The sequence below is a fragment of the Rhinichthys klamathensis genome, unplaced genomic scaffold (genome assembly GCF_029890125.1).
Source record: "Rhinichthys klamathensis goyatoka isolate OS25496 unplaced genomic scaffold, OSU_Roscu_1.1 h1tg000036l_1, whole genome shotgun sequence".
NCBI classification, from domain to species: domain Eukaryota; kingdom Metazoa; phylum Chordata; class Actinopteri; order Cypriniformes; family Leuciscidae; genus Rhinichthys; species Rhinichthys klamathensis.
Window position 1 is genome coordinate 397,738 of NW_026606584.1, and position 26,821 is coordinate 424,558.

At 36.7% G+C, this 26,821-nt stretch overlaps 1 protein-coding gene across 1 annotated transcript in view; it reads right to left on the reverse strand.

Moving 5' to 3' along the window:
• Positions 1–26,821, reverse strand: part of ube2o (ubiquitin-conjugating enzyme E2O) — a 61,301-nt gene that overhangs the window by 17,558 nt on the left and 16,922 nt on the right. The window contains exons 2-10 of the mRNA XM_056246118.1: positions 23,378–23,437; positions 23,041–23,151; positions 22,269–22,366; positions 21,991–22,054; positions 21,288–21,431; positions 21,019–21,128; positions 19,926–20,076; positions 1,574–1,676; positions 1,056–1,401 (exon numbers count right to left, since the gene is read on the reverse strand). Of these exons, the coding sequence (XP_056102093.1) occupies positions 1,056–1,401; positions 1,574–1,676; positions 19,926–20,076; positions 21,019–21,128; positions 21,288–21,431; positions 21,991–22,054; positions 22,269–22,366; positions 23,041–23,151; positions 23,378–23,437 (1,187 nt within the window). The remainder of the gene's footprint in view (positions 1–1,055; positions 1,402–1,573; positions 1,677–19,925; positions 20,077–21,018; positions 21,129–21,287; positions 21,432–21,990; positions 22,055–22,268; positions 22,367–23,040; positions 23,152–23,377; positions 23,438–26,821) is intronic.

A 26,821-nucleotide genomic window follows, 5' to 3' on the forward strand; every position in this document is an offset into this window, starting at 1 on the left:
ACTGAAATAAATTAACTTTTGCACCATATTCTAATTTTTCGAGTTTCACCTGTATATAATTGTTTTGGATGTTCGGTAAGTTCCATCTCAAAATAGGCAATACGTTTTTTTGGGGTTTTTTTTGGTAATATGATCGGTAATATGATCCATTTTGGCTCTCTTCTAGTGAGCTGGAAAGAAATGACATAGACAATATATATGCACATCAAGAACATTTTCAAGAGGACAAAGACATTAAAAAAAACGTCTATGTTTTGCCAGAGTGATACACACGTCTCCTCAGCCATCTCCATACTATGAGAGACAGGTGAACGGATACAGAGCTCAACAAGGTAAGGTTTCATTATACTGTCCCTAGTCTCTCTGCATATACATCAAAATGCTATTTTGACTTCGTTTCATCCATAGGACCACAAAACAAAATGATCAAAACGGATGGAAATCGTAATAATAATTTTAACAATTTTAGTTGCAATTCAACTTAATGATTTGATTATAATGACATTGCACTGAAATGCACTGTTCCTGCATTAATTAGTATGTTTATTACCTTAAGTAATTTTTTTGCTGTTTAGTCATTGGGTCAGATCTTATTGCAGTAACTACTCCAAGGGAGCAACTTTAAGACAGAGTTCGCTTGTTACTCGTTTTGACTAAATCATTAAAAAGACATGGAAATACATAAAACAAAAATAATACGAGTGCTGACTGCTTTAGTTGTCTGCATTCATTGTTCAAATGTTTTTCAATGGTTTCCTGGACTTTCTAATCTCTTGATGGTTTTTAATTTGGCACCAAAAAAAATAAATCACTACCCATGCCCTGACACACAGTATATGTGAAACATGCCTTATAACCATATCCAGTGTCAAAGGTCAAGAAAATCATTCAGGTATTTAGAATTGTTTGTCGATTTGCAGACATAATGATCAATTCTGTCAGTTAGGACTGAAGGATATTAAGGGTGATCCTGCAGGTATTGCACAATGATTTACAACATTTATCTGGCACGGAATGATAATTTCTGAACTCACAAATCCAAAACATTCATTCACCTGTCTCCTGGTTTAAACTCGCGTGAAAACTTAGTCCTCTTCTTCTTGTGTTTTCTCTTTAGGTTGCGGATAGAGAGAGGAATGCTCTTTTTTCGTGTTGGGCCACTCTGCAGTGAGGCCGTAGAGCTGGCAGAGGAAGTGACAGAGCTGGTATCATCTGTATCATCACCTGGCTCCTCATCTGACTCTTGGTCACCCAAATGGGCCCATTGTCCCTGAAGACCATCCAATGGTGGCTCTTTTCCCTCCTCCAGAGCATCCTGGCACGGAACAGGACCATTGTTGGGGTAGCATGGAACAGAATTATCATCAGAACAATCCTGTTCCTGCACTGATCTCTTTTCACCTGGAGCATAAGCCATGGTACAAAATATCAGACAATTTCTTAGTATCAAAAATAAAGTGAAAGATTAAAGACATATTTGAATAGGATATTGAAGAAACAATTACATGGACCATGCTGACTATTGACAAATCAGTTCAGTTTGTGGTTTAAAAGTGAATACAAAGTGCATTACCTTCTATGCTGTCCGTTTTCTCTGTTGACTGTGAATTGTTACTCTGTGAGTCTGCATTTTCTGGAATTTTCTTTCCCACTTCTTTTCTAAACATTCTTTTTAACTGAAAAAAATAAACAAATAATCAAAAACCAAGAAAAGGGAATTACAATAGCCAAATGATTTATTTTCATTTAGTAAAAACTGTTTAAATACTAGTTAAGTCATGATATTTCAACTAAATGACCAAACTATTAGGTCTGTCAGGATTCATTGATTAAATTCGATTACTCGATTTAAAAAAATACTCTATTGCAATTTTCCTGTGTCGATTAACCGGCAAAATACCGGGAGTGGCACATTCCACGGATGAGAATCCATGAACCGCATTATTAGACAGTTTTCAAAGACTGCACGGTATATTAAAACCATTTAAAAAACATAATATAGCATAGTGCTATTGTGAAACCACAAAGGCTGCAATTCAGTTAAATAAATATTTGCATTGAACAATCATCTTCAGAGAAATTAGATTAAATAATTACTATCGAAGAACTTTATGTAGCTGTTTCTTCCTTACAGTCTGGGAAAAGACCAAGACAAGATGGGTACCCGGTGGAATTCTATAAAGTGTTTTGGCAAAAACGTTCCCATCTATTATTGGATATGTTTAATGAATAATTCGAAAAAGGCCTTCTCCCTCAGACCCTCAATCAGGCTTCTATTTATTAAGATTCTATACTATTAAGTCACGTGTCTAGTATCTGTAAAACCGCATTTTTCCATCTTAAAAATATATCTAAATTGTGCCATAATATGCTCTCATTGAAAAATGCGGAACAATTAGTTCATGCGTTCATGACCTCAAGGCTAGATCATTGTAATGCTCTACTGGGTTTCCCTGCATGCTTAATAAACGAGCTGCAGCGTTTTGAACTAGCTGTAGTTTGAGTTCTTACCAGAACCAGGAAGTATGACCATATTAGCCCGGTTCTATCAACACTGCATTGGCTGCCTATTAAACATTGTATAAATTTCAAAATATTGCTGATTACTTACAAAGCACTAAATGGTTTAGCTCTGCAGTACTTGAGCGAGCTCTTAACGCATTATAGTCCTTCACGTCTATTGCGATCTCAAAGTTCCGGCCAGTTGATAATACCTAGAATATCAAAATCGACTGCTGGCGGTAGATCCTTTTCCTATTTAGCACCAAAACTTTTGAACAGTCTTCCTACCATTGTCTGGGAAGCAGACACACTCTGTCAGTTCAAAGCTAGACTAAAAACACATCTCTTTGACCTAGCATTCACATAATACATTATCAAGTTCTATAATTCAATGTTAGGCTGCATAGATTAGGTCAGCCGGAACTGGGAACACTTCCCTTAAATCCTGATGTACTCGTTACATCATAAGAGAATGGCATCTACGCTAATTTAAGTGTCTTTGTTTATCCCGAGGTTTTCCCGCAGCCTGCCGGATCCAGGCCGTTTCCAGATCTGACGAAGGACCTTCGCCTGGACCCGATGACAACGCAGTGCTGAAGTGCCAACTAGCCTCTCCCTATGGAGGATCCCTATTGCACTCTACAGATAAAGCATTGTGGAAATTAGGGTTCACGTACCAACCCGAAGTGATAAAATAAAATAAAATTCTGTATCAAAATTTATAGGCAAGACAAGTAGTTTGTTTAGGCATGGTTTGGAGGGAATTACAATCCTGCGCACATATATTCAAACGCACATAACTATAGAATCAATTCTTAATGCGCATGTGAACGCCATCAGCGTTTATCACAGGTTCACGTTTAAAGTCTGTTTAGAGAGAACGGTGTCATCTTAGCGGCCCCTAATTTAATAACAAATGATCATTTCAACAGAAGTGAATCAATCAAAACTAACTTTAGCTGGAAAATAACATTATTCAATAACCGCTATAAAACCAAACCAATCTCTGTTACCTTAAATTATATTAAGTTTATCTCTGTAAAGCTGCTTTGAAACAATCTACATTGTTAAAAGCGCTATATAAATGAGGATGACTTGACTTCTATTTCTCTTCTTTTGAAAAAAGACAAGGCCCCATTAAGCCCGTTTCACACATACTCCGTGTGCAGTGCGTATGCGGTGCGTGTTGCGGTGCGTATACGGTACAGGAGCAGCACGCGCTATAGTGCTTTCACATATGCTGCGTTTGCAGTGCGTAACTGATCCGCGGCTGTACCACAAACACATAGGCCTACTCACAATTTTTATTTCAAATCCAGAAGTTATGCAGCAACTTTTATAAAAAATTAAAAAAGTTGTCAGCATTGCGATTCTCTTTGTACACATATAGGCCTACAAACTTGAATGGACGTATGCACGTTTAAACACAATTTAAACAACGTAGGCCTATAAATCCATGCATTACTTCTATATATATTAAGTTGCTCAAGCAAGTGGTAAAATATTTAACCATGTAGCCTACTTATATTAAAATCGCAAACAATTTCAATTAAAACTTAAAATTGACAAAAACAGCCGACTCTCATCATCTCATGCCTTTTCTTTTGCATTTAAATTTTAATACAATAAATCTTGCATGTCACAAAGAACTTGTTTTTCCACCTCCACGAATGAGATGAGTGTTGTTTTTTTTTAATTTTTTTTTTTTATCTTCATTTATATAGCGCTTTTAACAATGGAGATTGTTCATTATGTCCTTGTTGAGGTAAATTGTAGTTCTCCTTGCTTAACCCTGGTCTTTAAGTAAAAAGATGACTGTGAAAAAAGTAGGCCTAGTATTTAAGGAAATACATTTATGGTGAGATTACTACATTTTATTGAATTAAATGCATTTATGGTGAAATTACTACATTTTCAGGTCAATCTGTGTTCATTTTGACCACGAACCGTGCGCTGTCACTTTAATTCAGGGTTTGCAGCACAGCAAAAATAGACTCGGTGCGGAAACGATCTCTGCACTGCTGTATACGCACCGCAACTGGAACAGATCAACGGACTGCATCCGCGTGCAGTGTGAAAGCTCTAACCTGTTAACATGGGTACCGAAAAAAATATGCACTGCAAACGGAGTATGTGTGAAACGGGCGTTAGACTGTACTTCCTTCCATCCGATAAGTTTGCTAAATATAGATTTCAAACTGTTATCAACATTGATGGCTTTAAGACTGGAAGACGTTCTTCCAACTATTATTTCATTAGACCAAACAGGTTTTATTCTGAATCGTCACTTATTCTCTAATCTCAGGCTAATACAGAGGAAGCTTTGATTTTGTTGGACGCTGAGAAAGCGTTTGATAGAGTGGAGTGAAACTATTCATTTTATACTTTGGATAAGTTTGGTTTAGGAAAGAAATTTATTTCATGGATTAAGTTGCTTTATTCCTCCCCACTGGCTGCAGTAAGGACAAACAAGATTCAATCGCCCTTCGATCTAACTGTGCCATTCCTGGCATAGTTAGGAATTGTGTCGAGTTAAAAGTTTCTTTATATGCGGATGATTTACTTCTTTATGTTTCTAATATGTCCGTTTCTGTCCCTGCTGCCCTGGCCACTCTTCAATGCTTCGGTCAAATTTCAGGTTATAAATTGAACTCGTCTAAAAGAGTAATATTTCCCATTAATACATTAGCAAAGAATTTCGCTAAGTAGCCTAGTTTTTCATATCTTGAAATTCATGTTACACATAATTATGCAGATCTATTTAAAGAAAACTGGACTCCTTTGTTGTCTTGAACTATGGAGGATTTTGATCGATGGTCCCTTCTGAATCTCTCTTTAGCTGCTCAAATTAATGCTGTGAAGATGTTTGTTGTCCCACGATTTTTATATTGTTTCAATGCATTCCTATCTGATTTAGACTGCAAGATACTGGGCTTTACCTGGCTTATCCCCAGGTTACGTAAAGTATATTTACAAAGACCCAAGCCATTGGGGGGTTTAGTATTCCCTAACCTGAGGTTCTATTATTGGGCCACCAATATTAGAGATTTAAAATGTTGGCTTCAAAATAAAAATGTAGAGTCTCTTCCTTCATGGCTTAAGATGGAAGCAAAATTCCACTAAACCCAGCTAACTGAATGCTTTAGCAAAAGGTGAGGTAGAAGAATGTGAGAATGTACTAAGAATCTGATAGTTCAGACCATTCTTAAGAATTGGGCTCAATTACAGTCATACTCAATCCATGCTCCGATTGCCACTAATCAAGTCTTTTCTCTCTCCATGTTGGACAGTGCTATTTTATTTTGGTCTAGTTGTGGCCTTAATACATTTCGTGATTTATATATTGATGGCACATTTGCTTTTCAAGCAAATGTGCCTTTTTTTTCTCAGGCTACATTTCCAGATTTTCCTCTCCTGCCTAATGATACTCCTTTGAATAGTTTTTACTCCGATTAATACAATAAAAGGTATAATCTCACAAATCTACTTTCAAATCCACAGTCTTTGTCCAGAGTCTATAGATACTATTGGGGCTCTTTGGAAAAAATATGTGGAGGAGGAAATATCAGAGGAACTCTGGGAAAGGACCCTTAACAGGGTACACAGATCATATATACGTGCCAGACACTCACTTATTCAGAGCAAAGTTGTGCACTGTTGTTTATTATACAAAAACTAGATTGGCAAAGATGTATAAAGATGTTCCTCCAGCATGTGACAGATGCTGTCAAACTCCAGCAAACCTGATTCATATGTTGTGGCATTGCCCTTCATTATATAATTATTGGATAAATATTTTTTAAACTTTGTCATTTATTGCAGGGGAAAGAATTTAACCAAATTCTCTCACTGCTTTGTTCAGAATTTGCCCCTCAGTACTATCCTTGCCAACTCTTAAAAGATATTGAAAGAGACAGATATTGGTGTATTGGAAGTCCAAAATGACCTCTTCGCATTCTCGTTGGCTATCAGATGTTCTTTTTTTTTTTATTAAGTTATAAAAGATATGATTTTTCCTCAAGAAGTGTTCAAATAAGTTTTGGAAGTTGTGGAGTCCACTCTAGTACAGTATATTAAAGAGTGTAATTTCTTACCCAGTCTTAATTAGGACAGTTGGGCCTGGCAGGTAAGGAGTAAGATTTTGTTTCTGATGGTTGCATTACAAATGTCATAAGGCGCGTTTCCATTACAGATTTGCGCAAAACTTTTGCGATTTTTTCTAAATGTCGATAAAAAACTATTGCGAAATGATGGCGTTTCCATTAACCGATGTTATGCGACTAAAACGTCTTTTTTTTCCTCTCGCGATAAGTCATTTAAACATCATGGCAACGGACGCTGGTACGTTTATAGGCCTAGCCTATGCAGCACTAGACATTATTATTATTAATGGAAGGAGACGTAGTGTGTTATCCAAGCATTAATGGCAGGGAAAGACACGGAGTTCCTGGGTGTTTCTCTCTCATTTCTGCTCCAAGGTCTTGATTGTGGCATTTCTTTGAGGTTTAGAGTCCAGTAGGCTATTCCTGTAATTATGGTTTCTTTTATGAATTTAATAAAGAACTGTCTCGTATTATGTCCAAACGGTCAGTAATTTTGTGTCCATTTGTTTTCCTTTATTTAACCCGCAATTGCAAAAAGAAAAATAAACGGTTGTTGTATTTTTAAAACGCTAAGTTGAACACCAAAATTTTAATTTGAACTGTACACACCAAATGCTGCGCAAAAAAAAAAAAAATATCGACGAATTTTCAGATATTTGTTTATGACTGTTTGCCCCTTTATTAAACATTTAAAATATTCACAAATTAATATGGAAAAACATGTAGATTTTACTGGTTTTCTAAGGCCAAACCTGGAAATTATATTTTTCCCGCAGTGCTGAATGAGAAGAGCCATAACCACAGCCTACAGAAAGGTGATTTATAGGTGAGTTACAGGCTATAATAAATGTGTCTGAAAAAATAACAAGGCATTTTAATTGTTTATTAATAAACTATTGTTTTCTAAATCAGTGTCGGCTAAAAACATATCTCCATCTCCGGATGCACCTTTAGAGAGAAATGCACCTTTCATACGGATTACATAATCAGAAGGTATTAGCTTTCGATTCGAATTTGTTCGTTTTAAAGTGGACATTTCAAGCTTTAGCCTACATAGGCTATATTTTGTTTCAGTTCTCGCGCTCCAGTTCACGGAGACCATGAAATTGTTTTATTTTATTTTACAAAAGCACAACGTTTTATTGTTATTGTGAGTTTACGCAAATAAAAGTAGTTGCGAATAATGTATTATTTTCTGTATGACCAGAAATGATAGAGTATTTTAAGTTGTTTCCACTGTTGATAGGAAAATGCAAGTGTTCGCGCCCGCGCCTCTGTGCCATGCAGTGCGCGTCACACACTCCGCACACACACTTGGATATGCGTCAAAATCTTGTGTTTATTTGTGATAATCTTAGCCCTGTATTATTATTGTCCAACCTGTATTATGAATGACATGTGACGAATTGCTTTGTTCCTTTTTCGGATAAAAGCGTCTTCTACATATGTAGCCTAATAAATGTTATAATAATGATGATAATTATTATTATTGTTTGCGGACACGGAACCCAAACACACCGGGTCTTCTAAGTCAGGTGACTGTAAATGCGCAAAACCTGTTTCCATTGCAGTTTTGCGAAATATTCCTTTTTCGAATTGCCTAAAAAACCACCTCATGCGAGCGTAAAAACTTTTTTGCGATAAACGAGAGTTTTTGCGAAATGGACGTGTTTCCATTGTGCGTATTTTCAATTCGCAATTTAAATTAACGCAATTTGAAGGGTAATGGAAATGCGGGTATAGACAGCTTGAACAACTGACGTTTTTTGGGGGTTTTTTTGGGCGGGGGGTGCTTTTTGTAACTGTTTACACTCTTATTTGTGTAAAAAAAAACTTGGAGCGGGGGGGGGGGGGGGGGGGGGTTAAATAAATATACGTGCTGCGGGTTTCAGGGTGATTTACATGCGTGCAGGTTGTGAGTTTCTTATGTCTCAGAGCAGCTCCGTTCTCAGTAAATGTTGCTACACACGAACTCAGTCTCTGCATGTGCTGTTTGTTTTGGTTTCCAATTACATGCATTTAAGAACAAAGTCTGTTGCGCTTTGTGTTTCATGCTAAGTGCTGCACTTTTATCATTTAAATGTGTGGAGCTGGTCTCCGCAGCTCGATTAACAAATTCCATCTCTGCATATGTTTGGGTTGTGAATGGAGTGGATTCTGGAATCCACTGCTGCTACAATGTATATCTAATGAGTGATTATAATCAAGGTATTAATCAACATTTTCCCTTCTAAATATCAAATGACTTGAATTACTTCTCTAAGTTTATGAGATTTTATTTGGTTATAGAAGTTACCAGTGTGATTACTGAAATGTTCTTTTCATGTATTCTCTAATGTCTGTATTTGATATCTGAGAGGTGACTGAAGGGTCTGGCCCATGCCAGGAATGCAGTAACAGTGCTTGCTCATTTAGCCTGGCTTCCAGAGATAAAATATGGACTCGTTTTCTTTGAGAAAGGTCTTCAATGTGTTAAAACGTATATATGTATATTAACCCTCTGGGGTCGGCGGTATCGCCGGCGATACCAGCTCACTTTTTTTCTTATCAGTGCAAAAGAGACTCAATTAACTCTGTCGATTTTTGTGATACAGGCAAGTGTTATACATCATTCAAAACTGTTAAATGTCTACTTTTATTTGTGTACACTAATAATAAAAACAAAATGTTGTGTTTTTCGTAAAATAAAGAAAATAAACGATGCGTGTTCTGTCGTCTCTCTCAATATGAAGTTCATTCTGAAACACGTCAGAAAATGATCTGTAACTCAGCAAATATTTGCCACCCACACGTGAGAGTTGTCTTTACAAAGCTTTAAGTCTCCATTTTTAAATGTAAATCATACCAAAAACAAATATTCTCTGTTTAAGTAATCCGTATGAAAGCAACGACATGTACAGTTTCTTCAGCCCGAGCTCATTAACTCTAATGTGACCACGCCCACACGCGCGCGAGCTGTTCAAATTCAAATGATCCACGTGAAGGAACACAACGCCCTCATCACCTCTAAACAAAGAATCAGCGACTTCAGTCCTGCTCTGCTTTTCGTCGAGTTTGGAAGTGTTTGGTCTGTGCACCTTGGATTTACCTCAGAAGAATTAGAAGAACACGATTTGATTATGAGAACGATTTTTAAGGTAAGACACATAATAAGCGTCTTATGGTTGTATATACTTTACATTGTAGCTACTCGTTAAACTGGTGCCAGACTAAAATGTTATGAAATGAGATTGGAGTGAAAACATGAAGCCTAATGCTAAATGAATATACATGTACACACAAGAATGTTTTTATCTTCGATAATTAAACACAGCATGATATAAAGTAAGCTTATTCTTCAATGGTGAATATTCTAATGTTTAGACCCGTGTTTACTGTTAACCCTTTCACACGTAAGTTTAAAATATTCTAACTGACCCCCCAGCGTGAGTTTTTCAAGGTGACCGTTATTTAGAACCTGCCACTTTAATGTTTCCATGGTGACGCGTCATTGCTTGTCACGTGACACAGCGCAATCACAACACAGAGCTGAATGAATGATGATCTGCTTTTATGTCTTTCTTCCTTTTCTATTCAAAATATTCACAAATGTATTCGCTATAGCATGAAACACTGATATTCCGATTGTCAAATATGTGCAAGTGGATGTGTTTTGTTGTTTAAACACCTTTATAACTATCGCGTTTGTTGAGCTGTATGCGCGATGGGCGGCGCCATTTTAGTTTGTTTCACAGTTCAGAGAATCGGATCTGTTGCTTCTCACGAAATACATGAAAGTAAGTGGCCAGTGAACTGGGAGAAGAATAGGGTAAAATGTAAAGCTACTTACACACTGTGTATCTGATATGAATAAAACGTTTTGTCTTATTATAATGGAAAGGAGCTTCCATAGACATCAGTGTGTATTTTACAAACTCAAAATCATTGTTTTGCTAGTTCTTATGTGTATTTAAATGTCTGAAACATAAAAATAAACATTATGTGGTTTAAAATACTCAATAGTTGTGATATATGACAGCACTGAGTGCGTCCGTCTCTGGCTCAGCGCCAGCCAACGCGCGAAAGCACGTTTGAATTTAGCAGTTGATCACGTGATGCACCGACCGTTCTAATCACACCGGTGTGATCGTACGCTCCAGGGACCAGCCAAGACTGATCACACCGGTGTGATCGTACGCGTGAAAGGGTTAAATACTGTGTTTGTGGATATCTGCTCAAACGTAGATATGTATCATGTAACAATGTTTCATAGTTTGGAGCAGCTCGATCGCTTCAGTAAACGTTTTCTGCACGCGCTGAGTTTGAGTCAGTCGCGCTGTGGGTTTGAAAAGTAAAACAGGCCAAACATTAGGCTTCATGTTTTTACTCCAATCTCATTTCATAACGAATGGAAACGTTTGAAGTAACATATGATAATCCATATATTTTTGTCTAGTGTAGTGTTACTGAAGTGTTCCTTTTTAACGATGTATAGGCTGCCTGCTATCTATCTGTTATTATTTTATGCAGCCCTACACATAGGCTATAACAATGCACAACAAACTTGGTGTTCATATATATTTAATTAAAATTTTAACCAGAAAAATCTAAAATGTATTCCCAAAATCGTGCAGCCCTATAGTTTCTCTTGATATCAGCATGTTCACAGGTGTTTATTTTTTTTTTTTTTTTTTACAGGGACAAGATGCCCCACTGATGAGTCCTGCTGACTTCAACATTCACAGGAGACTCTGTACATGAACATGGTAAAATGAAAAATTAAACACCTTGGAAATGACAGGTATGTACTATATTTCAGGAATGGCACAAAGTTGTGTGACTGTTCAAGCCTCTGTCTTTAGATTTGTCCTTTGTTGTGTATCTTTGGATTATGTTTGGATTATGTTGTGTTGTAAATAGATCCAAACAATCTAAAAGCCATTCTTTTTTAAATCTCATTCTTTGTGCAAGGCTCCTCATAATGATAGGGCCTGATAGCACCTAATAGGGACATTATGGGAGGGTCTTTGTCCTTCTCAGGTGTGAAAAGCAGTAATATTAATGAGATCACGCCCCTTCGCATAAAGCTATCTTACACAAATTTTTAAAAGACTTTATTGTCTTATCTGAATGAGTAGTCAGGATGATTTTCACATAGTTTTGGAGCAAATACTCTAGGCTATGTGATACAATTTTCAAAAGTCTTGTGAAGAAATAATCAGTATGGGTTTCATGACCTTATTTCAGTGACAAATTTTTTTTTTCACAAACCACGTATGAAAATGTCACAAGTAACAGAAATAAGCACAAATGTCAGAGCATGTCAGAACACCTCCAGGACCCAGAAAACACCTCAGACTAGGGCTGGGTGATAGGGCGATAAAACGATACCGATAATTATCGCGATATAATTTTTCTCGATAAAACGATATCAAGAGTTCGATAAATGTTCGATAATGTTTACGCGCCAAAAGCGGAACGAAACTCATTTGAACCGCGCGCGCCTCACGGACTGTTTATCCGCTCGGCTCAAAGTCCAAACGGCAGCGCACCGCGAGCTCACTAGAGCAGACGCGTTTACACTGATCGCCCTCGGTCACGAGATCCAGTGAGAAGCGCTTGAAAAAGCGAAGAACACAAATGTCTCAGTGATTTTAACCAGTTTAAAGGCAGATGAAACGCCGCTGACAAACAGGAGAAACACTGTGATACAGTCAGAATATGAATTGATACTGAATCCATTTACCATGGATTTACTGTAACGTTAGCCTAGTAATATTAACTGCACCATGAAATGTGGGATATACATACTGAATTGTATTATATTATTAATGTAGACAATGTTTTAAATGACTAATGGAATATAATTACAGTATTTAATAATGTATTTAGGCTACTTTTTTTCATACAAATACCATAGAAACCATAAAGTTACATTTTGCCATGATAGTGAGGTGCTATAGGCTATGCCTGGCTTTATCTGTGGTTATCATGATCTAAATGCATGATACTGGATGACCAATGGTTCATTTTAATAAAACTCAGAATATTAAATTTTACCAAATAAAAATGTGGTAGTTAATTTTTTTTTAACAGATGTTACTGTTTTTGATAATGAACATAAATTTAACATAGTAGTATTAGCTTGAGTTAGGATGCAGATTTACTGTCTACTCACTGTCAAATATGCGTTTTGAGACAAAACATGTAATATTAATATTGCAGCCTGCACTGCAAATTGTGCTGAAGATACATGCCATCAAAGTCAGGCAACACAAACCTGTTTCAAGACTTAACAATATTCCCCATTATCACATGCAGAAACTTAAGAAATATATTTTTCTATTCAGATATTTATTTTGTTAAGGAAAAATGACAAATGATGTTTTACCTCAGATTTGTGAAATGTTCTCCTGTTTGGCAAGTGTTTGTCATATGTTCTGACAATAAAGAGTAGTTTAAAACCACAATTAACGCTCTGGTTTCTACAACTTTCACTTAGGAGCAAAAATCAGCCTTTAAACTTGAAAGAAATAAAGATTTGACATTTATCGTGATAATTATCGATATCGACTGATATAAAAAAATTATCGTGATAGTTTTGGCCATATCGCCCAGCCCTACCTCAGACCCCAGAGGGTTAAAGTGTACTCTCACTGAGACAAAAAAACATGTTATCTTGATGTTTTGGGAAGAGTCTCCTGTTTATAGTTAGAGCCTGACCAAATCCAACCTTGCAGAAGCTGTGTGTCTGTGTGTCTGTTAGTATTCTTGATTACAGGTTAAGGAACAAGTGGCATTATTAGAGATTGACTGACTTGTTTTCTTCGACATGCTGGCGCCTAGACACACAGTCTTGTGACCTCGGAGGGCCACTCGTACCTAACTCAGGGTCCTGGTGGCAGCCGTACAGACTATGGAGATGTGCTACTGCCTATCAGTCCATGTGTGGAAAATGTACTATGTTAATCTATTTCTTAGCCAATCAGAATCATTCAACCTGAAGTAATAACGTAGCTTAGACCTTGGCGAAGGGTATAATTGCTGTGATCTTTGTAAATGTAGAGGGGCGGCCTATGAACTCATGTGAATCTTGAAGCTGCCTGATGAAACTGCAAACTATCTTCAGTGAAAAAAATCTTAAATGTATTATTAATTCTGACTCTTAATTTGTCACTCTTATATTGACTGCACTTCTAACTCCTGGTCTTGATTCATAATATCTGGTCCTTAGCTCTTTAACTGTAAATTCCCTAACAGTTGCTTATAACGTTCATCTGGATATGCAACATGCGCCATTTCACTAGATTTGTAATGTAAATAATTTATAAACCCAGGCCTATGTATTTTAACAGTGTTGTTCAATAAAACCATATGATTCCTTGCTTTTGATACTTTATTTGAACCAATTATTATCGCCTCATCGTTATTATACCCATGTGTTTTAAGTCATTTAATGGTTATTGTTCATTTAGGTCTATTTTCATTACCACAAAAAATGGTCAGATTATTCGATTAATCTTTAAAATAATCGACCGATTGCTTGATTGCCAAAATAATCGTTAGTCACAGGCCTACAAACTATACTCAGGACTTAATTAAATAAAAATCCCTTCAAGTTTTTAAGTAATTATTCAACACAGATAAACAGTCTGTAATAAAATCAATTACAATCAATAGTTTAGTATAAATTTGTATCTTAAAGGGGTCATATAATGGTACATGCACTTTTTCAAGTTGATTGTACTGAAATGGGTGTTGGCAGTGCCTGTACACAACCATCATATAAATTATAAAAATCCATCCAGTTTTTTTTTTTAATCTCCTTATATGTTTTCCCCTCTCTCAAATCGAGCCGTTCGACCGTGTGACGTCACACGGTTGGACGCCCCTCCCACGATTTGTTGATTGACAGCAGAATTTCAACACAGACCCGCCCTAAACGAGCTGTCATCATAGTCCGTCATTGTTGATACACTGGAGCAGAATGGCGTCTAAGCGATTGTGGTGTTCTGTTCTTGAGTGTAATAACGAACACAGCTGTCACATGTTGATGTTCCTAAATCCGAACCACTGAAGACGCAGTGGCCGAGTTTTGTTTACGAAGGGAATATTCCCCACGATCAACATCAATGCTTTCATGTTTGCGCGAATCATTTCTCACCAGACTGCTTTATAAACGAGGGTCAGTATAAAGCTGGTTTTGCTAAGAAGCTGCTCCTGAAAAAATAATTGGTACCAACTATTCGTGTTCCTGCTGCACCTTCAGAAGAAGTGAGTGTAAAGTTCTATTAACCTTTATATTAATCTTTGCAAATCGCTTGCACGCTTCACGATGAATGTGGCTAAGGTTTACACTCGGGGTACATTACGCCATGTTTTCTATGTACGACGTTCTCAATATAATTCATAATCCCACGTTTATAATGAACAACGCATTATGGTTATTGTGTCATTACAAACTGTGTACGTATACATCAGTAAAAACATAGCGTTCGTATCTCACTACTCTACCCTGCCGATAGATAGATAGATAGATAGATAGATAGATAGATAGATAGATAGATAGATAGATAGATAGATAGATAGATAGATAGATAGATAGATAGATAGATAGATAGATAGATAGATAGATAGATAGATAGATAGATAGATAGATAGATAGATAGATAGATAGATAGAGATTTTTTTTTTTTATTCATTGTCACCAAAATGGGGCCATTCAAAGCCTTTATAATGTCCATCTTCCTCTGGAAACTGTCTCCTAATGGCTGACACAACACATGCAGGTAAGGGTCTAAATACTAGCTTTGCTATTGCCTGATACATGATAATAATCTGTACAATATTGTGATCTGAGCATAGTGTTATACATATCTTATAGATACAGTGGGGAGAAGTGGAGAACAAGTATTTAATACACTGTGATTTTCTGGATTTTTGCTTATGCTTGGGAAAACCTGCAAAATCGGCAATGTATGATTTAAGTAATTCATTTGCATTTTATTGCATGAAATAAGTATTTGATCACCTACCAACCAGTAAGAATTCCGGCTCTGACAGACCTGTTAGTTTCTCTTTAAGAAGCCCTCCTGTTCTCCACTCATTACCTGTATTGAACCCGTTACCTGTATAAAAGACAGGTCCACACACTCAATCAAACAGACTCCAACCTCTCCACAATGGCCAAGACCAGAGAGCTGTGTAAGGACATCAGGGATAAAATTGTAGACCTGCACAAGGCTAGGATGGGCTACAGGACAATGGGCAAGCAGTATGGAGATAGAACAGTTATAGTCTAATTTAATTACGGTTATAACGTATTTGTCATCTGCTTTTATCCACTATTAATACAAGCCTGCTGTTGCGGACCCCGTCCGAATGATGGCCAAAAATATACTGATGAGTTCAATGAAGTTTATTGTACATGACACAAAAGATGAAGCATTAGTTTTACTCCAGAAATTCACTGTAAGAGCTGAATAAACACAGTATAAGAAATGCGCATTAAAGTCTTATCCATAAACTCTCTTTCCCTTTCATTATCATCAACATACACAGCGAATTAACAAAACACTCGTTACAACTAACAGTAAACAAATATATACACACACCTTTTCAGGGGGTGCTTAAAGCTGCAGTCCGTAACTTTTTGGGGTTAAAAATTATCCCAAATAAATTTGAGCCAGTATTCAAAACTCTCTGCTTGCCTTAGCTCGATTCAAAACGGCAAGCTTCTAATAATGGTTTTAATTCCAGTGGTACTGGAGGATTTCCGCGGGAAATTCGAGCATGTCTTTGCGTCATTACGTCACATCTGTACACATAAAGAAGATGTCCCGACTAGTGCGTGTGAGGATGTTGGAGGTGGAGATTTATAGCCTTTTCTCACAGCACTTGATATAATTAAACATAAATTTGATGGCGGATCCAGAAAGGTTCATACGACAATCACCAGTGACAACTGGAGATACACCCGTTGTAACATGCAAAAGACTTCGGACTTCGGAGTGGCTACAGAAAAAAAGAGACTGCAACTGGGCCATTGCGAAAACAAGGATAAATATCAGAAGGGCTTTTGAAAGGTAAAAATTGTATAATATTCCAGTTTTAAATATGCATCTGATTACAGATACATGTGTTTGTATTTCAAAGAGAACCAGTTCTAAGGAACATTAATTTGTTGGTATGACAATTAGAAATTACACTGCACAGAAATGGAAAATGAACTACAGGTAGCCCTAATACACATTAAACTATAATCAGTCCTTCCAGAAAAACGCGTTTTTTTGTGATTGTTGCGGGCAAAAATCCTTGATTATGCGGCCTGTTTTCTTTAAAAATGCGATGGAATATGTGGGTTATTTATGCCATTTTATGTGTCGAAATTGCGGGAACTTGCAAAAATTGCGGGAACTTGCAAAAACTGCAGGAACTTGCAAAAACTGCGGTTTGATGAAAAAGAGAAAAAAAAGTGATTCCCCCAACACCCTGTTCTCACTAGGCAACTACCTTAACCCTCTGGGGACCAAGGGGTTTTTGGGGCCCTTGGGATGTTTTGACATGCACTGACATTTGTGCTTTTTTCAGTTATTTATAAACATGTTAATGGCAAAGGTGTAAATTCACTCTATATAGCACAAACGGGGCTACCATAATAGTGAGCAACATGTATGTACATGTTTGTATTTTTGAGAGAATATTATTTATGCATGGTTATTGAAAAAAACTTAAAAATAAAAGTTTCTGAAATAATGCCACAAAACACATTGATTATTTCTTCACAAGACTTTTGAAAATTGTATCACATAGTCTAGAATATTTGCTCCAAAACTATGTGAGAATCATCCTGACTACTCATTCAGATAAGTCAATAAAGTCTTTTAGAATGTATATGACGTGTTTTGTTTGAGAAAGCTTTATGCGAGGAGGCGTGATCTCTCATTAATATGTATGGCATTTCACACCTGAGAAAGACAAAGACCCTCCCATAATGGCCCTATTAGGTGCTATCAGGCCCTATCATTACGAGGAGCCTTGCACAAAGAATGAGGAGATTTAAAAAAAGAATGGCTTTTAGATTGTTTGGATTTATTTATTTACATAATCCAAAGATACACAACAAAGGACAAAAAAGCACATTAGTAAACACACTGATCTAAAGACAGAGGCTTGCACAGTCACACAGCATTGTCCCATTCCTGAAACATAGTACATACCTGTCATTTCCAAGGTGTTTGATTTTTCATTTTACCATGTTCATGTACAGTCTCCTGTAAATGTTGAAGTCAGCAGGACTCATCAGTGGCATCTTGTCCCTGTAAAAAAATAAATAAACACCTGTGAACATGCTGATATCAAGAGAAACTATATGGCTGCACGACTTTGGGCATGCATTGTAGATTTTTAATTATATACACACACACACACACACTGCTTAGAATAAGTGAACACACCCATGCTAAAGTTCACTAAAAAGAGGAATAAAAAAATGAGGAAAACTCCAACCTTTAGGGACATGAATAATGTCCCTGAATTCTTTGTGAATGAATAATGTATCGCAAATAATTAAATGTTCTTCTTTAAAATATAGGGTGCATACGTCTGAAATCACACACCCTTCACCATATAGACATGGTTTTATTTCAGTTCAAAGTTAGAGTTGGAAACATCTTGAAAAGAAAATTGGCTTTTTCCATAAATGTCTTAGTTTGATCATACATATTTCAAAGTTGAGGATTCATTATTTTGATATGAGGGTTTTTGATATTTTTCCGTTTACAGACACTAACGTTATTCTATATCGCGATTAGAACAAAGCACAAGCATAAAACACTTACACTTCTCAGCTGAATCTGTTGCTCCTCCTCGAAGTGAAACCAGCACTTGTTCTGTGGTAAATGTCCCAGGATTATTCCTCATAGACGAATCTTAATCTGACTAAAAAATATAGTGTGTTTACAGAGTTTACAGCATTTGCCTGGGGGCGTTTATCTATTTTGCATATGGCCTCAACACATTATCTTATGAATAGCGCGCTCTGCGAGTGGGTGTGAACAAATTAACGATAATGAGCTGAGACAGGAGAAACTGTACTTCTCTTTAGTTTCATACAGATTACATTGCAGAATATTTGTTTTAAATGTGAATTGTTTTATTTAAAAGTAGAAATTTAAAGCGTTCTTTAGACGTATGTTTCATGTTTGTGTGATAAGTATTAGCTGAGTTTCAGTTTCAGATTTTTGCGGAGACAGAGTGACCTGAAAGCGCACCCTGTTTATTTTATTTATTTGAAAAAAAACACAAGGTTTTGATGTTAATGTGAGTGTACACAAAAAAGAAGACCCTCTATAGTTTATAATCATGTATTGATTTTATTTATATGACCATAAATGACGGAGTATTTTAAGTCTATGTTGCTGCTATGTGAAAAAAAAAACAGCAAAACGCGCCGGCGCGTTTGCTGTCCCCAGAGGGTTAATGTAAAGAGTCATTTCTTATTCCTTCCTATGATAAGCAAGCATACTACATCACAGAAAGTGCTGGGAATATATAAGTTCTCATCTTGTTTTATTTCAGACCTTAATAAACACATCAAACTTACAAAACATTGATGAGTCAAACAAGTTCTGTAGCTTTACAAAAGGAATATGCTACAACTTCTGTAAAAATGAATAAATAAAATATAAAAAAATAAAAGTGTGCTCCTGTTTTACAGCTTTTCGATGATGTTCACGTCGCATAATTACGTCACTTCATAACGTTCCCATGGCAACAGGGGGAAATGGCTGCTCTTGTGTGAAGCAAACGCAACATTTTTCAACTTTCTGTTAAGATATGTGACATTTTTGCAATGAAAATGCGAGGAATATGAAATCATGCAAGCCCCGCATATTTTGCACGAAAATTGGCAATTTATGCGGCGAAAGTTCGGCGTATTTGAAAAAATGTGGCCCCCGCAATAATATGCGGACTTTGGCTGATTATGCACTGAATCATGTGATCGCATAATCGCATTTTTCTGGAGGGACTGAATAATACACAGTCTACAGCTGTTCTGGCATCGAAACAATGGCGGACTGTGTATAGCTCAATCGTGGCGGGTCTATGCTAATTAGTAAACAGTCATGGGCGGGGCTTGTGCAAAAGTACGTCACATTGCCCCGAATCTTCTTAAATCACTCTGGTACCAGACTAATTAGGTACTCTGTACTACTGATACTGTAGAATCAAGTTAGTGCAGCGGTACTGATACTTTAGACACCTATACTCACCAGAACTTCTAACAACAAAGAATTTGCTTTTCAAAAGACATGCCAGATATAGTTAAATCATCCATACCTTTCGTACAACAGGGTCCTCAGGGTGAGCAGGTGCCCCCTCTGGCCCCTCACAAGTTATCCGTGTGGTTTCACTCTTGGCGGGAAAAACATACAGGGATCTCTCCCCAAGTTGCCTTTGAGTATGATCAAAGTACCCAAGTCGCTTCACCCTGAACATTAGAGAAAGTCAAAAGAAAATATTTAATTGAAAAATTGTAACATCTGGATCTCCAAATTGTTGAAGTCCAAATCAATGCAGTTTCAAAGGGCTTTGAAGAGCTTCAAAAGGCTCTGCACGATCCCAGCTGAGCAATAGGGTCTTATCTAGCGAAACGATCGGTCATTTTCTAAAAAAAATAAAACATTGTAAAAAATAACAATGCCTACGCACCAGGCATTACGTAATCACGTTGGACAGGTCACGCTGGACATAGACTGAAGTACCGCCCCATTGTTTACAAGCATGGAGAAGGAGTATCGTTCAAATTTTATTGTATGTTGAATAAAATATTTATGTCTTCGTGTGCGTATCCTGGATGTTTAAAACAATGGGTCGGAACTTCCGTCTACGTCCAGCGTGACCTTTCCAAAGTGATTACGTAATGCCTGGCGCGTCGCAGACCAGCACAAGACGAACAATTGTGGTTAAAAAGTATATACATTTTTATTTTTTTTTAGAGAATGACTGATCGTTTCACTAGATAAGACCCTATTCCTCAGCTGGGATCGTGCAGAGCCCTTTGAAGCTCTTCAAAGCCCTTTGAAACTGCATTGATTTGGACTTCAACAATTTGGTTACCGTTGAAGTCCATTGTGTGGAGAAAAATCCTGAAATGTTTTTGGTCAGTGATAAGATTATTTGATTATTTACAACATGGAAATGAAAAAAGTTAAATATTTACTGTTAAAAAAGCTCATGGGATGCCAAACATCTGTTGAGATTTCACTGGTCTTTGCCTCTTTGGATTACTGTCCATCTATCTCTGTGACAATCTTTTTGGCAGTTTAGTGAATAGGCGTGTGAATAATTTGTTTTAAATTTTAAATCAATCGACAGCCCTAGTTATAAATAATCAAAATGATAAAACTGCAGTGTGAAAAGCTGATTGTACCTGCAAAGGTTCTCCTGTGTGATGGTTGAAGGCGGTGGAAAGACACTGTCTGACCCCTTTGGAGAGTAACTTTTTGTAATCCATGTCACCTTTAGCTCCACCACTTGAACCTGTAATTATACACAGATTTCTTGTACGAGACATACAACTAGAAATGTAAATTATTAAAACATGTTGAGACATGTAGCAGAAGCCTGATTTGGTTTCGTTATTTCGCCATTCCGAATTACAGAACTCTTGTCTCAGTTGGAGTCAAACTTTTGTCTTACCTCCTCCACAACAACTCTGAACTTGCTTTTCTTACTGAGAACAGGCTTCACACCATACAGCCATTGCACGTTAGCAAAAACCTTTGAGGGCCCAATCAAAACCTGACCCGGATAGAACCCATAGGCATCGTCAAAGAACAAACCCTGGAGTAAAAGGCAGAGCAACATTTCACACTGAGACACATTCAACAAGTTGAGTGAGACAGCTGCATAATGCATAAATTAAACATAATGGCCTAGGTTTCACAGACAGGGGTTAGATTAAGCCAGTATTAGGCCTTAGTTAATTAGGACATTTATGTAGCTTTTATAAACATGCCTTAGAAAAAAACATTACTGGTGTGCAGTTGAAACAAAAAAAGGTACTGACATGACATGTTGGAGCTGTTTTAACTGAAAGCAACTTGCACTGACATACCGGTATATTAAAATATGTCAGTGCAAGTTGCTTTCAGTTAAAACAGCTCCAACATGCATTTTAGTCTGGGACTAGGCTTAAGCCTTGTCTGTGAAACTGGGGGAAAAGGTTTTTTATAGCACAGTATAACACTGGGGCAAATAAAAATGACTTGACCGGCATATTTCTACTGACACACTGTGAATACCGTTATATCACCCAGCCCTAATGAATATTATAATGACAACAAAAAAAAAACACATAATTGATAATGCAGACAAGAACACAAACATTCTTGGCACCTACCACATCACTGACGTGAGGGTAAATATCATAGAGTTTTGCACCATCTTCCTCACTCATAGAACATCTACAGTGAACAAATAAATTGTATTAAACAACACTTCAGTACAAATCCTAAAAAGTCCGTTTATGTAGCATTCTTTCTTCTCTACTGTGGAGTTGCACTTGAACAAGATTAAAGGTTCAACATGTTCAGCATCATACTGCATGACCCACACTGACGTGAAGTAATAAGATATTTGTGATTACATTGTGATTACATTACATAGTGATTACATTACCGTGCACCGTTGGAAAGCTTCACAACGATTTGGATGCTGAGATCATACACTTTTCCAAGCCAGAAATCATATACAATGTAGTCACCATACATAAATGACTGTAGACAGGTACAAAACACAGGTACATAGTTAGTTAACTATCTATTAGTCATCAATTTTAAGATGCTTTATTGAAATTACTATTAATATTAGTTATTGAGTGTCAGTAGAGTTTTCATTTTTAATCCCTTATGACAATGTTCCCTCTACAAGAATAATCTTTTTCCTCCTCAGCTAACACAATTATTAGCATTCCCTACATTTAGGACATTGTGCAACCTCCCGTTACCAAGATAACAAATTTAATTTAGGCTTTAATTGACATCTAAAAAAATATTGACACATAAGCATATAAATTAGACATAGAGCTCATCCCATATGGTATGCATGGAAGCTCAAACATGCATGCTGCAAGAGAACTAAGGAGGTTTGTTCAAGGGTGTGAAGCAAGCACAAGCTTCCCTGTTTACCATATGTACTGTAATGTGCTCTTTGTATGCATTTATATGTGAATTAAAAAAAGACCATTCAAAATGAAAATGAAACTAAAAGACATTTCTATATAGTTAATAATGTAGTACACATTTCCAAACTCCCATTTTAATTTACAGAAATATTTCTTCATTGTTAGTTTTTGCATTTATTATAATTTTCATTAATAATCTATTAAAACTGAAAACCCATATAGACCACTATATAACACCTGCTGAAATTTCTTTCTTTTTTTACTCACCCAGACGTGCTGCAGGTCTTTGCTATTTACAGGATATAGAACACAGTTGGTTCCTACAAGTTTCACTGCACATTTGGTGTTTATGTTAGTCACAATGCCACACTGTTTATCCTGCAGGATTCAAAGAACAAATTAATAACCACAGCACACCTTCAAGTAGTGATACTGTCATCATAAAAAAAATTTTTTGAAGACGTCTATACTACAATCCTTTCTACATAACTGGACTTTTTAGTAGTTCTAGGCATTCTAGTAAAGTCCAAGCCTCTGAGACACTCTCTCTATTATTCTGTACATTGTTTTGTCCTTAAACACAAGTGATAAAAATACAACTTACATTTGAATTCATTCGCCGGACAAAGTCTCTAGGCACAATAGACCGATCTTCAAGTTTGAGCTACAGAATCGAGAGAGAGAGAGAGAGAGAGAGAGAGAGAGAGAGAGAGAGAGAGAGAGAGAGAGAGAGAGAGAGAGAGAGAGAGAGAGAGAGAGAGAGAGAGAGAGAGAGAGAGAGAGAGAGAGAGAGAGAGAGAGAGAGAGAGAGAGAGAGAGAGAGAGTGAGAGTGAGAGAGAGAGAGAGAGAGAGAGAGAGTGTGTGTGAGCAGTTGAAAAATAGCAATATCTCAAAGAAGTCCAACCGCTTTAACTTTATTTCCATTTGACTCTTCACTCTCCTAATCAAAACAGAAACACAGCATGACCGCAAAAAAAAAAAGAAAAGACGACTGCTGATCCATGACCTCTGGCCCTGTCCTAAATGGCACACTTCATGTGCACTTGCAGTCTTATGGACTTGCATGCTCAAGTTCACAAGACCGTGGGATGTCCCATTTGTCATTTTAGGTTTCAGAAGGGAGATCACGAGCGCCCCCTTTGCGGCTAATAGGCAATGCGCACTTTAGCCGGGCTCGCAAGTGCTCGCAAACTACGCAGCAGACTTCTACCAGAAAGTCAAAGCAGCGTCATGTCACGAAAGTGTGGACTCAGAGGAAGATTGTGAGGGCTTAGGTTTCCATTTTGGACAGGGTCTATGTATCAAGACGAGTTTAGATATTTCTGACCTGATGTACATTTGCTCAATGCTCATAAACATGCTTTGGATATTTAAAAAAGTCAGTCTAGTTTTGGAACATCAGATTCGGATTTACTGAAATCATTTTAATCTATCGTCTATTCATGAGACACTGAATAGTGTCATTTTCTATTAGGTCTGAATATCAGTTTAAATTGTTCTTTACAATATCTGCTGATCTGGAAATATTTCATTTCATTGGTTGTCAAAATCATAAAACTATGGTAGAAACAACGCAACAAATAACAATCTGACCAAGTATATGTGTAATACATGAACATGAGAAAATCTGCAATTACTGGGTTAAACACTAAATCTGGATCCAGGACAGCTCTATCTGTTAATTGGGGCATCCTTGAGATCCTGTTACTGACCCACTCTAATAAAGGCCAAATTTAACCAAATTCAACTCAAAAAGTATTTAATCAAAAAAAATTAATCTTATAACAGGTATAAATCATTTATACAGGTTCAAAATGTACTTAATTCTGAAAGATGGTGGTCTTTTTCAGAGGTTTCCCATATCAACCCCTCCCCATGAGACAAAATTAGAATGTAGTATAATTTGATAAAAATTAATTCCCTGACTTTCCGAATCGCCCACTAAAATCCCAGATATGTCATATTCTTGAAGCCCTAGGCAAAAGGGGTACATTGTCCACTTTATACAGACTGATCTCTTCCATCACCACCTCCTCTCTGTCCTTTATTAAACAGCAGTGGTAAAGAGCTTACATTTGAAGAAGAGACTTGGAACCAGATCCTGCTCCGTGTCCATACTCCTCCTTCAATTAAAATTTATTCATTGTGTTTATTGGACAAAAGTGATGCTAGCAAAAAAATTTAACTGGGTAAATAGGGTATTGATCCCCTTCGTGATCATTGCCATCAGGCCCCGGCTGATTTAATACATATGTTTTTTGTTATGCCCATCAATAACTTCTTTCTGACTATCAATTTTTAATTACTTCTACTCAGTTTCAAAGAAACAGATTGTGCCTTGTCCTCTGGTTGCACTTTTTGGACTCTCCCCAAATGTCAATGGCCTATCCGGACATACTGCAAACACTTTTGCCTTCCTAACATTACTGGCTAGACACCACATTCTCCTGTTATGGAAACAAAATTTCCCTCAATCTTTTGACAACTGGCTCCGAGATGCAATATTCATTTTGAAAAAAAAAATCAGGTATACGATTAAAGGCAACACTAGTATATTTTCAGACCGGGGACCCATTCATTATCTTTTTTTTTCTGAATTTTCTAGTACTACTTCTACATCCTGTCAATTTAAACAATAAGATGTTATCATGATGGTGGCTCGAATCTGTTGAGACGTGTATGATTTTGTGTGCATGTATGTCTAAACACCTGTCTATATACTGTATACTTAATATTTGCAAATGCTTAACATGCACTCTATAGTTATACACTGTTTTTTTCCCCTTTGAGTGTGGGGTTAGGGCTGGAGTGGGAATAATATTTTCCCCTATTTTCTTGTACCTGTATCCTGTTATTGTAAAAGTTTAATAAACAGATTAAGCAACAACAACAAAAAGAAAGAATGTAGTATCTCAGTTTTTTGTAAAGAACAGACAAAATGCATTAAGAACCAAAGAGAAAGAGAGATGAGGTGAAACACAAAAAAAAAAATATTGAACATTTGAAAAGTATTCTGAATAGGTCAGGAGAATATATAGTTGACAAAAACCAAAAGGTAGCTTAAAATTAAACCTTTGAGACTACATCTAATACAATAGAAAAACAACTAAACTAAATTTGTTGAAACATCTGAAAAAGAATGCATTTTATAAAAGAGATTAGTTTTGTCCATTTTAGAGCTTACATTTATTTAAATCTGAAATTGTGACACAGGGGAAACGTGTTTATTGATCAATGTGCTGAAATGGTCATCTATAACAAAGCCACAGTACAGGGATTGCCCATTGTCTTATTGGGCAATCTATAGGGTTAGCCCCACCCCCACCGCTGAGTCAGGGGTGAGAAAGAGACAGAATGAGAGAAACAAAGGAAAGATGTCGTAAGACAAAAGACAGATGGGACATTGCAACCTTCTTTTTGCGATCATGTATTCAGGATTCATGCTGTGTCCTGATGAGCTGCCATCCAGAAAAATCTCAGGGGACATGGATCTGATCTCATTGTTTAAGCATCTGTAGCATTTATTCCAGAGATATTTTCACATTACAGACTCCAAATGGGACCAGTTTTACTCTGACTCATCAAACCAATTTAATTCAAATTCAATTTAATTAAAATGCCGTTAGTTTACCTCCATAGTAAAATAATATAGCTGTGATTCATATCAGGCTTGGGCTCATACTGTCTCTTGTGAGGGTAGGGTAGGATACTATTAATACCCATTTGATCTATGCTACATCCTTCTGTTCATGAAGTGTGGGGTGAGAACACTAGAAAGAGTGACTGAGTGACAATGGTGTTCTTTACAAATAATTTAGATAGGGTTTCTGCAGGGTTTAGTCAATCAAATTTAAGACTTTTTAAGACCTTTTTATGACCATTATGATTTAAATTTATGACCTACACGAATTACGAAAAGTAACTTCCTTTCAAAAGTCTTTTTTTTTTATTGACTTTCATTAAAAGTAATAAGTTTCATTATTTAAAGGTTCCATTTTCTTAAGAGTAACAAACTGAAGGCTCCCTTTTCCTAAGTATCAATAACAC